Source organism: Ziziphus jujuba, chromosome 3, assembly GCF_031755915.1.
Source record: "Ziziphus jujuba cultivar Dongzao chromosome 3, ASM3175591v1".
NCBI classification, from domain to species: domain Eukaryota; kingdom Viridiplantae; phylum Streptophyta; class Magnoliopsida; order Rosales; family Rhamnaceae; genus Ziziphus; species Ziziphus jujuba.
In genome coordinates, this window is record NC_083381.1 from 29083380 (window position 1) to 29094596 (window position 11217).

The window sequence follows — 11217 nt, forward strand, 5'->3', positions numbered from 1 at the left end:
CTTGATCATTTTTCGGCAGTCAATCCTTGACTGACCATCCAAGTCAAACGTGGCCTCCAGCTATTGGAAAACATGTTAATGATGTTTTTATTTATCCAAACGAAATCTTCGGTCTTGCCGCATTAAAAAAAAAACTGATTACAAAAGAACAGCACAGCCAAAACAAATCATTACCCACTATTCCTCCACGTGTCATGCATTCAGATCAGTGGGGCCCACCTGAAACGGGGCCCACCTGAAACGTCTATTTCTTTCTTTCTTTTGGCCATTACAAAACGATTTTCATGCACAGCCCAGTGTTTAAATAAGTTCAAACAGTGCAAGGAAGAAAAAAAAACTCTGTTTTGGTATTTTGTTCGTTTGTTTGTTTTTTTATTTTTTGTTAACAAAATAGGACAATCCAAATCCAATCATTACTATCCCGAGGAAAGGATAATACAATTCTCTGAAATTGAGGGAAATAGATTATTATTGTTATTTATTAGTGTTATTATTGTTATTATATAGTTTTTTTTTTTCATAATTCCCGAAATTATATAATTAAAATATCCGAAAACAAAAGCTTGAAGACAGAGGAATAGGCTTGGTAGGTGAGACAAGTCATCAATATTCCCGCTTTGATTACATTACCAAACAGTGTATTGTATTAGTGTTTAGTCTTAATAGTATTACTGAAGCACTCAAACTCCATAGAAAGCTTTGTCTCTCTCGTTTTCTCTCTCTCTCTATCTAGTCGACCATGGCGGCGGTGGTTCCGGTGGCTAATTGGTTATGGATTTTGGTGTTTGTGATTGTGATTCTGATTGGAAATGGGGAATCTAAGTACATAAAGTACAATACGACGTCAGGAATTGTAGAAGGGAAACTCAATGTTCATTTGGTGCCTCATACTCATGATGATGTTGGATGGTTGAAGACTGTTGATCAGTACTATGTTGGTTCCAACAATAGCATTCAAGTAGGTGTTTTGTGTTTATATGTAAATTTTCTTTTGTTTGTTTGGCTGTTTGGTTGGAAAGAAAATTTTGATCTAGTTTTGAATCATTGATCATGTGGTTTTTGATTAATAATGGCTGCAGGGAGCGTGCGTTCAGAATGTTTTGGATTCTTTAGTTCCTGCTCTTTTGAAAGACAAGAATCGAAAGTTCATTTATGTTGAACAGGCAATTGATTTGAGTTTTCCCTTATTTTATTTTATTTTATTTTTTTGGGTGAAATTAATTCAGAATAATAGAAATTGATGAGAAAGTGAATTAATGTAATAGTTGATTTTCAGGCATTTTTCCAGCGGTGGTGGAGAGATCAGAGTGAGGAGGTCCAAAGCACGGTTAGGAAGTTTGTCAGCTCCGGACAACTAGAGCTCATGTACTACTTTATACATTATATATATATATATATATATATTTGGTAATGAAATGGTTAAGAAACAATGTGGGGATCATATTTTGGATTTTGAAAATAGGAAATGGATAAGTTTTGGTTTTGTTTTGAATTAATTTGGATGACTTAATAAGGAAATTGTTTTATTTATTTGGTGATAATAATGAAGAAATTGTTGAAAATGCAGAAATGGGGGATGGTGTATGCACGATGAGGCAACAGCACATTACATAGATATGATAGATCAGACGACACTGGGGCATAGATACATTAAGGAACAATTCAATGTCACTCCCAGAATTGGCTGGCAGATTGACCCTTTTGGCCATTCTTCTGTTCAGGCTTATCTTTTGGGTGCTGAGGTATTTATTTCTCCCAATCTCAATCATTCCTTTATCATTTATTATTATTTTCTTATCATCATTTTATGATTTATTATTTACCTTATTTGCTTTCTATCCAACTAGAAACCAAAAAAAAAAAAAAAAAAAAAAAAAAATCTATTTTGTTTTATTTTTATTTTCTGAATAAATTGTATTTGCTATTTTTCAATTTGTCATTGATACATCATCATGGAATGAGTAAGACAGATGCTAGTTATAACCATTAATGGCCATACCAACCAAATCCATATATTATATAATAATTTAGTTCGGTTTCCAGCCATGAAAAAAAAAAAAAATTATATAGTTCCCTGTTCAAAAAATTTATTTTCCCATATTATATTTTTAGTTTAAAAAATTAAAATATATTGGCCATGGATTCCACAGATGAACTCATATATAATGTAATTAATATTTTATTTGTAAGCAATTTTTTTTTTTGAAAGAATATTTATAAGCAAATTATTATATTGTCTAAATGGTTTTAGTATTTTATTAAATTTATATAAAATTTTAAATATATTTTTAAATTTTATTTGGAAAAGATTTAAAAGTTGATAATTAAAATGTTTATAAAAAAATGCATTAAAACGTTCTAATAAAAAATCAATTGTGTGTAGTTTTTAATTTTAATAAGTAAATAAATTATGAATAGATAATGAATAAATAAATTATGAATAGATAATGAATAATAAATTGAAAATAAGGTTTAAATGTTAGCAATAATTATAGCACAAAATAAATAAAATATCAAATTATATGAATACATGATTGTTTGCAATTGTATTGATACTTATCATCTTTAATTATAAGTGCTCTTGAAACCTAATTATTTTACTATATATTGATATTTTATATTAAAATAAGCAAATCATTTTAAGGCACCCAATCAAATTGATAAAATGATATATTGGTACTTACGATATGTTAATAGCGTTTTTCTTTTGATTTTGAACATAAATCCTAAAAGATAAAAGAGTTTTAATTGCTTAATTATTATTTTTTTTCAAAGTTTCACGGTCGAGAATGCTTAAAAAAAGAGAAAAGAAAAAAAAAAAAAGGTTTGTTATGTTTTATTTGTTTCAATGAACCAATTAATTGGAAAATGATTCAGATATTAAAAGCCTGAAAGCAAATCCTCACCATTGCATTTACAATAGTTCTTGTTGGTGTAGGTTGGATTTGACTCATTTTTCTTTGGGAGAATTGACTACCAAGACAGAGCAAAGAGGAAAGATGACAAAACCCTCGAGGTTATCTGGAGGGGTTCTAAAAGTCTTGGTTCATCTTCACAGGTCAGACCTTAAAACTTGTTTTTGTTTTCAAGAATCTAATTGAAATACTCTTTTATGCAGTATTAAATTTTTGTTTTTGGTTTTGTTTTGAAACAATGTATTTGATTGCATGCTGTTTTGGAAAATCTTGGAAAAAGGATTTCTCACTTCAATTTGTTGACTTTTTCTCCTGTAGATTTTTGCTGGTGCATTTCCTGAAAATTATGAGCCTCCAAGTAATACTAATTTCTACTATGAAGTTAATGATGATATTGATTCTGCTATTGTCCAGGTTAGTTCACTATTAAGTATATTTTTGTTAGGCTTTTGAATGTCTTTTATAAGTACCATACAGTTTATTTATATGTCTAATGTCTGTAATCTCCTACTTGAAGGATAACCCCAATCTGTTCGACTATAATGTGCCTCTCCGTGTTAACCAGTTTGTAGCTGCCGCAATAGCACAAGTAAGATGTGCAGATTTATATTATGCAACTTTTAGTGCAATGCATTCTTCCATCCATTACAAAAGAGAATACTGAAATTTCGGTTTTTTACATGTTATTAACATGTGTTGGAAAAAGGGAATTTTGGTTTTAGGAAAAGAAAATGGGAAGTTTTACCAAACTTTGATAGCTTGATGTCAATCAAGATGTATTATAAGTTTAGTTTAAAATCTTGATTTGAAAACTTTGGACTGCATTTTGGATTTTAATTGATTCGTGAAATGTATATCAGAAGGTTGAATAGCACTCATCTGTCAAATAATTTCTCTATATTTTTCAAAGGGAGTTCAAAATCTCTTGATGCTTATGTTGAACACGGTTATATTTCTCAGGCTAACATTACTCGCACAAATCATATACTGTGGACAATGGGAACGGATTTCAAGTATCAATATGCAGAGTCGTGGTTCCGGCAGTTGGACAAGTTCATTCATTATGTCAATCAAGTTAGTTCATGGCTTTTGTTCTGTTATTTTAGAACTTCTGTCTTTCAATTCATTGCTTCTTTGACTTGTCAAGTTTGAGCCCAATCATGTTAATCTGTTAAACTGCATTAATCCAGAGGTTTTGCCTGTGATTATGAAAACGAGATTATGACATTGACTTACACCGTCAAATATGATAATCTACTCATCTTTGGCTAAAAGTATAGAAACAGAGGATTTGATTGTTAGTTGCTGCTGCTTGAACAAATTTTGCAGTTGAAATTTTTCTACATCATTGGCTTACCTTTATTTATGGCCACTAATCCCTGCATTTTCAATGGTGTTGTAAATTCGGTAGCAATTTTTCTCGGAAAATAAGTGAAACTAAAATGTTGTACACTGGTTTGAGTGCCTGTAGGATGGTCGTGTCAATGCCTTGTACTCAACCCCATCAATTTACACTGATGCAAAATATGCAACAAATGAGCGCTGGCCCCTCAAGGAAGATGATGATTACTTTCCGTGAGTTCAATTCTTTCTTTTTAATATTCAAAATTACTTTCAGAAGCAATAGCTCATGTGCATGTTGATCAATAAAATTTGTGCATTTATCAGATATGCAGACCGTGTAAATGCTTACTGGACTGGATATTTTACTAGTAGACCAGCTACTAAAGGATACGTTAGATTTCTCAGTGGCTATTACCTGGTAAACTCTTTGGTCCTTTCGGTTGTTGGTATGAATTATTTCAGCCTACTAGAAAAAAACTTCAAGACCAATGCTATCTCCATTACACCGTATTCTATAAACAGGCAGCACGGCAACTAGAATTTTTCAAGGGAAGGAATAAAGAAGGGCCAACCACAGAATCTTTGGCCGATGCTTTAGCAATTGCTCAACATCATGATGGACTTACTGGTACAGAGAAGCAGCATGTAGCTGATGATTATGCAAAACGACTTTCTATAGGTTATGCAGAGGTAAGACTTTTCTCTCATATTTTCACAGTAATTTCCTTATATTTAGTCTTGTATATTTTCCATTCATTTTTTTTTTTTTTTTTTGGATTTTAGAGTGAGAAGGTAGTTGCGGCATCACTTGCAAGCTTAACAGATTTGGCATCAAAAACTGATAGCAAAACAATGTTTCAACAGGCAGGTTAATTGTTCCTTTATAATTTTGCTGTTTCGTCATATCATGGTTTAATTCCCAAATATCTGAGAGCAGATCATATTTACAGTAGGTTGAGTAATTTTTAAGCAAGTACCTTAATGCTTAATTGGTGCCAATGGTAAAATCATTTTGAGCGCTATATTAATTTATACATCATTTATTTATTTTATCTTCATGAAGCTCGAATCTAATTTGATCTATTAGCATGCTGATTTAAATACAACTTGTTTTCCTTTTTCCTTGTCATTTCAGTGTCCACTTTTGAATGTTAGTTATTGTCCCCCATCAGAAGCTGATTTGTCAGAAGGAAAAGACCTGGTGAGAATAGTTCTGTGATGGCATATCTGATATATTAGCATTAATTATGTAGAAGTTTCTAATCCTTATCTCTTATATCTCTTTCATAGGTTATTGTTGTTTATAATCCTCTGGGATGGAAAAGAGAGGATGTCGTAAAGATTCCTGTAAGTAATTTGTTCCTCTTCCATGTTGAAATCCTTATTAGTTATTACATTATATTGATATTATGCAAATTTTCTTCAACTTTATGCCGTTTTAAAAATTTCTAGATCACATATTACACTCATCAATTTCTGTGTGCTAAACACAACTGCCCTTGGATACTTCTTTTGTTTTTACTTCAGTTAAGGATCTCACCTTGTCAATCTACCTACAGGTTACAAATGAGAATCTTGTTGTTCGGGATTTTAGTGGAAAAGAAATTCAATCACAGCTCATACCCGTGCTTAATAACTCTTTGAGCTTAAGAAATTTCCATGTTGAGGCATATTTGGGAAAATCTACAAGTGTAAGCCCTAGTTATTGGCTTGCATTTTCAGCAACTGTACCACCACTTGGTTTCAGCACTTACGTTGTCTCAAGTGATAAACAGTCAGGTTAGGGAATAATTTCCTGCATTTGTAATATTCTTGAACAATACAACGAAACTTGATTTTTTTTTTTTTTCTTAACTGGCTCATTTTATTCTTCACTTCTGCAGCTTCTATTTCTAAGAGACGAATAGCGTACAAGTCAGACACAAGTCAAAATTATACAGTATCAGTAGGGCCAGGGAAGTTGAAGCTTATTTATTCTGGAAATGAAGGAAAACTTACTAAATATGTTAATAGCAGGAGCAAGGTATGCCAATCTGTTGATACTTCATTTCATATCTTTATACTATCTCATTAAGTTTCATCACCCCAATCTACATGGTTTTGGTCACGGAATTTTGTGCAAAAGTGCAACTGTCTTCTTATGATTCTGTTTTTCATGGATCTGAATTTTTTTTATTTAAAATCGCCACAAGGTTGAAGAATCAATAGAGCAATCATACAGCTATTACCCTGGAGATGATGGAAGTGTAGATTTACAGGTAATTTATGATCTAGGGAGGTTTATAGCTGTTTTTCAATCTCCATCTCCATCAGCCATCATTTTTTTCCTTTTTTTTTTTTTTTTTTTGGCAATATGATAATAATTGGTAATGACTAAGGAAAGAAAATCTTGAACTTTTGAAGGCTTCAGGAGCATACATCTTTCGTCCAAACGGTACAAAACTCATCAAACGTGAAGGGCAGGTAATTACATGTTTTGAAGCATTTTAGTCGAAAAACTTTTGTGTAACCACAATGATATTTAACAAAGGAGTTATCATTGGAAATTTCAGGTTCCTCTTACACTTTTCCAAGGACCAGTGTTGGATGAAGTACATCAAAGGATCAATCCATGGATATATCAGGTGCTTATCTTTGTCTCTTGAATGATGGAATCTTTCATCTTCTCAAATATTATTTAATCTATTGTTGGAAAAGCTTCATTTTTTTCTCTTTAAATACTTCAAAAAGACGAACTAAGTTGGACCAAAAAATAATTTGATCATATGTAGAGCTATATCGTGGATTCTGTATTCTTTTTGCTTAAATATACAAATTTGAAGGATCAAATATATATATGCTTCTTCATAGTGTAAAGATGTTCATTTATTGATGTCTGGAGTAGCTAATCCATGACATTGTTTGAACAGATCACTAGAGTGTACAATGGAAAAGAGCATGCCGAAATTGAATTTACTGTAAGTTTATTCTTAAAAGTGCATTTTCATTTCAATTGCATAGCTAACGATTCAGGTTTGAAGCTTTTTTGATAACAATATTCTCATTTTGATAGGTTGGACCTATACCAATTGAAGATGGAATTGGCAAAGAGATTGTAACAAAATTTACGAGTAGCGTGAAAAGCAACAAACAATTCTTTACAGATTCTAATGGACGTGATTTTATTGAAAGGGTAAGTTATGTCTGCTTCAGTATGTTCCCTGTTTTGTATTGCCCATATAATCACCTTTTTAGTCCGTGAAGTTGATATTTCAACAAGTCACTAAAATGACATATAATTAAATGTGGATGTAAATTTTCTTAGAGAAGTTGTTGTTTTGCAGATTCGAGACGATAGAAAGTACTGGAACCTGGAAGTGAATCAACCTGTTGCAGGAAATTATTACCCGGTATGTTATATGATAACTATAGTCATAAATTTCATTTGTTGGCCTGGGTTTGTGTTTATCTTTTATCTTTCACAGTAAAAATTACGAGGGATAGTCTTAAAACATGACTAGGAAATTCCTCAATGAATAAACAGTTTTCACTTCCAACTTTCAAGTAAATTTTATTCTTTTGGATAGACAAATGGTTTAGTAAAAGAATATGATGATGAAAATTGATACTGAAATAGGAAAGCATATTACAGTTAGAGTGGAAAAATCTTTCACCAACTTGTACTTGGCATTTTGCAGTAAGAGATTTGGTATACTGAAATACAAATTGTAGTACAAAATGAACTCAAGTAGAAGATGCAATTGTTTATATCAGATACTATATCTGAATTCAGATGCAGCAGTAGACCTAAGTAGTTTGCTTATTTATTTTTCATCTTGATGCACATCCTTTTTTTTTTTTTTTTTTTTTTTTCAAAGGTTTAATGAATTTGAACATTTCTAATTGTTAAAAACTTCAAATGGCATTTAAAGTTCAAATGTAAACTCATCACTTTCTTGAAAAGCACATCAAAAACTTCAGTTTGTTGTTCCTTCAGATTAATCTCGGAATCTATTTGAAAGATAACAACACAGAGATCTCGGTATTAGTTGATCGAGCAGTGGCTGGATCTAGCATTGTGGATGGGGAATTAGAATTGATGCTTCACAGGTTTATTCTTTACTTCTATTTGTTCACCCTTTTCTATTGCTTCTAACTATGTATACTACCTGACAATAATTCACCCTTTTCTATTACTTCTAACTATGTATACTACCTGAAATAACAAAGTTATTAATATAGTGATGGTTTATCAATCTTTGACTAACATAATATAGCCTGTGTGGTTGTTTAAGCCTTGAAATGCGAAAGAAGTTTTGCGGTTTAGAGAAGTGAATGCTCGATCAAGGAGAAAGTTCATAGCAACCAGTCCAATCGAGAATGAGGATTCACTATGTAGTTACTAACTTGGATACAGAAAGACTGAGATTGACTTCTATTTTGGGGTTAAACAAGGCTACGTGTAATGGATGGACAGAATCAGCAATCCATATTTGCTAATTGTTGTAGAAAAGGAAAAGAGAAAGAGATTATATAGAAAAGACACATATTCTCAAAATGGGAGGTCTTCACTCCAAATATTTATGAAATTAAGGTCAAGATAAAATTAAAACGATATTCCTCATAAGTAAATTTTGAAACACGATAATACAAAACTTGTAACGCTACCTTGAATTGAAATCTATCTATTTTTATCCATGTCCATAAACCAAAGGTTATACTATGTTATTGCTTCCCTTCCTTTTTGTGCAGCTGGTTCTTGCCTTTTCCCTTGATTTGACTTTGCACTTTTAAATATGACACAATATCATAATGTACAATTTGGGATTTCCTTGTGTTGTGTAGGAGGTTGCTTCGTGATGATGGTCGAGGTGTCGCAGAGGCACTCAATGAAACAGTTTGTGTTCGTGATGAATGCCTAGGGCTAATTGTAAGAGCATACTAACAGAATCCCTTTTAGTTTTTAGACATTTTTCTCATTGGTTTGCTTTACTATCAAACTTACAGATCCAAGGAAAGTATTATCTCAGAGTGGATCCTATAGGGGAGGGTGCTAAATGGCGTCGATCTTTTGGTCAGGAGATATATTCACCATTTCTCTTAGCCTTCTCGCAACAGGTGAAAGAAAGATATTTTAGCATTTCAGTAGCAAAACACAGTTAAAAACATTTTACCTATAGATGACTGGTTATCTTCTTGCAGGATGGAGATAAATGGAGAAACTCTCACGTTCCAACATTTTCTTTGGTGGATTCTTCCTATGCTTTACCTGATAACGTTGCAATCATAACCCTCGAGGTTTGTATGTCACTCATATTTGTTAAATATCTTGTATCTTTACTACTTTTTGGTGAGTTTTATAAGAACATAAAAGAAGGTATGGAATAAGGTTTTCTTACAAAATGTGTCTCCAAATAACTATACTGTGCTCTTTTTTATTTATTTTTTTCTTGTTTGGAGAGTTATCTATGTTTTTTCTCTATAATTAATAATGTGGAACCTGATGAAAAGCTAAAGATTGTCTAACCTAGTTTGTTATTGCTATGTTGAACTCTGCAGGAGCTAGAAAATGGAGGAGTCCTCCTTCGTTTGGCACACTTATATGAGGTTTTTTGTTTCTTTCATCTGGTTACTAAATTAAGTTCCTGTTGAAGCTTCATTTTCACCATGCATTCAATAAGCATGATTTCCTAATTGTTCTTATGATTTTTTCTTTTTGCGCTTTTGATTTCAAGATTGGAGAGGATAAGGACCTTTCAGTTACGGCCAGCGTAGAGCTGAAAAGACTGTTTGTAAATAAGAAGGTGTATATTTTTGCATGAAAACAGAATGGTATTACTTATTTTTTATTCACTATTTTCATTATTTCAGTAATATGAATATTTTCCATTCCATGAAACTCAGATAAACAAAATAGAAGAGACAAGTTTATCTGCTAACCAGCAAAGAGCAGAAATGGAGAGGAAAAGACTTGTTTGGAAAGTAGAAGGCTCTACTGAAGAACCGAAAGTGTCGAGGGGAGGACCTGTTGATCCAACAAAGTTGGTTGTGGAACTTGCTCCAATGGAAATTAGAACCTTCATCATCAACTTCTAAAAAAAAAAAAAAAAAAAAAAAAGAAAGGGCGGCAGTGAAAGGTAAAACATATCTTGTATTGTAAGTTTCAAAAAAATGTTATATAATAATAATAATAATAATAATAATAATAAAGGGATTGGCAATTTGTTTTGTTTTGCAGATCTTCAATTGTTGGTGTTGGAAAAGTAACTAATTTTTCCTTGATGTCAATTAGTGGTTCTAGTTTTGGCAAGTGTACATGGAATTGACCCCTCTCATTCATGGTTTGCTTTGTTGAATCTGAAGTTTAATTCAAATAAGTAAACTAGATGGACATCATAGATATATATATATATATATATATAGGACAACAATCAATTAATCAAGGATGGACAATATTTTTGTGTTAGTCATGAACAAGCATGCTTTGCTCTTTTAATTTTTATGTGTATTTTTGAGTTAATTACATTTTGATACTATTTTAGAATTTTTCAATTTAGACCTTTAACCTTTTGATTTGGCAATTTAAATTCTCGATTTTTTTAATTTATTGTAATATAAATCTATTTGACTTTTGACTAATAGAGCTTAATATATGATTAATATTAAACCGCATTAAGTTTCGAACTAAAAGACTTTAAAGTGAAAAATTTTGAAGTTAAGTTTTAAAAATATACAATTTTAGTTTTTTTCATTTGAAATTTAATACAGCTTAGTAGTGGTTAGCCTTTTTTAAAAATAAAATAAAATAAAGGGTATTAAAATGTAATATTTTAAAAATGATTTTAATATTTTGCACTTAAGTATCAATTTGAAAATTAATACAATTTAATATTAGTTATGTAAGACAGCTAACCTAATAGTTAAAAATCAGATAAGGTTTAAATTACAACAAATTGAAAATTAAAGGCTAAAATTGTTA

General features: G+C 31.4%; 1 protein-coding gene across 1 annotated transcript; it reads left to right on the forward strand.

Moving 5' to 3' along the window:
* The first annotated feature begins 377 nt into the window (after positions 1–377).
* LOC107406084 (probable alpha-mannosidase At5g13980) lies at positions 378–10803 on the forward strand. The gene is made up of 30 exons (XM_048477963.2): positions 378–958; positions 1080–1163; positions 1277–1365; positions 1568–1742; positions 2939–3058; positions 3234–3329; positions 3433–3504; positions 3876–3989; positions 4387–4490; positions 4584–4677; positions 4782–4949; positions 5043–5123; positions 5395–5460; positions 5550–5606; positions 5819–6038; positions 6143–6282; positions 6452–6517; positions 6663–6722; positions 6812–6883; positions 7169–7216; positions 7312–7431; positions 7583–7648; positions 8236–8348; positions 9084–9168; positions 9246–9356; positions 9441–9536; positions 9798–9845; positions 9974–10042; positions 10143–10375; positions 10477–10803. The coding sequence occupies exons 1-29, from the start codon at positions 740–742 to the stop codon at positions 10332–10334; spliced, it is 3045 nt and encodes a 1014-aa protein (XP_048333920.2). The 5' UTR covers positions 378–739; the 3' UTR covers positions 10335–10375; positions 10477–10803.
* The last annotated feature ends 414 nt before the right edge of the window (positions 10804–11217 follow it).

Excerpts from the sequence above, each read along its gene's own strand:
- LOC107406084 (XM_048477963.2), top strand. The coding sequence starts at position 740 with ATGGCGGCGGTGGTTCCGGTGGCTAATTGGTTATGGATTTTGGTGTTT. Across the intron at positions 3,059-3,233 it reads GTCTTGGTTCATCTTCACAG|ATTTTTGCTGGTGCATTTCC; the intron begins GTCAGACCTTAA and ends TTTCTCCTGTAG. Across the intron at positions 9,169-9,245 it reads ATGAATGCCTAGGGCTAATT|ATCCAAGGAAAGTATTATCT; the intron begins GTAAGAGCATAC and ends TCAAACTTACAG.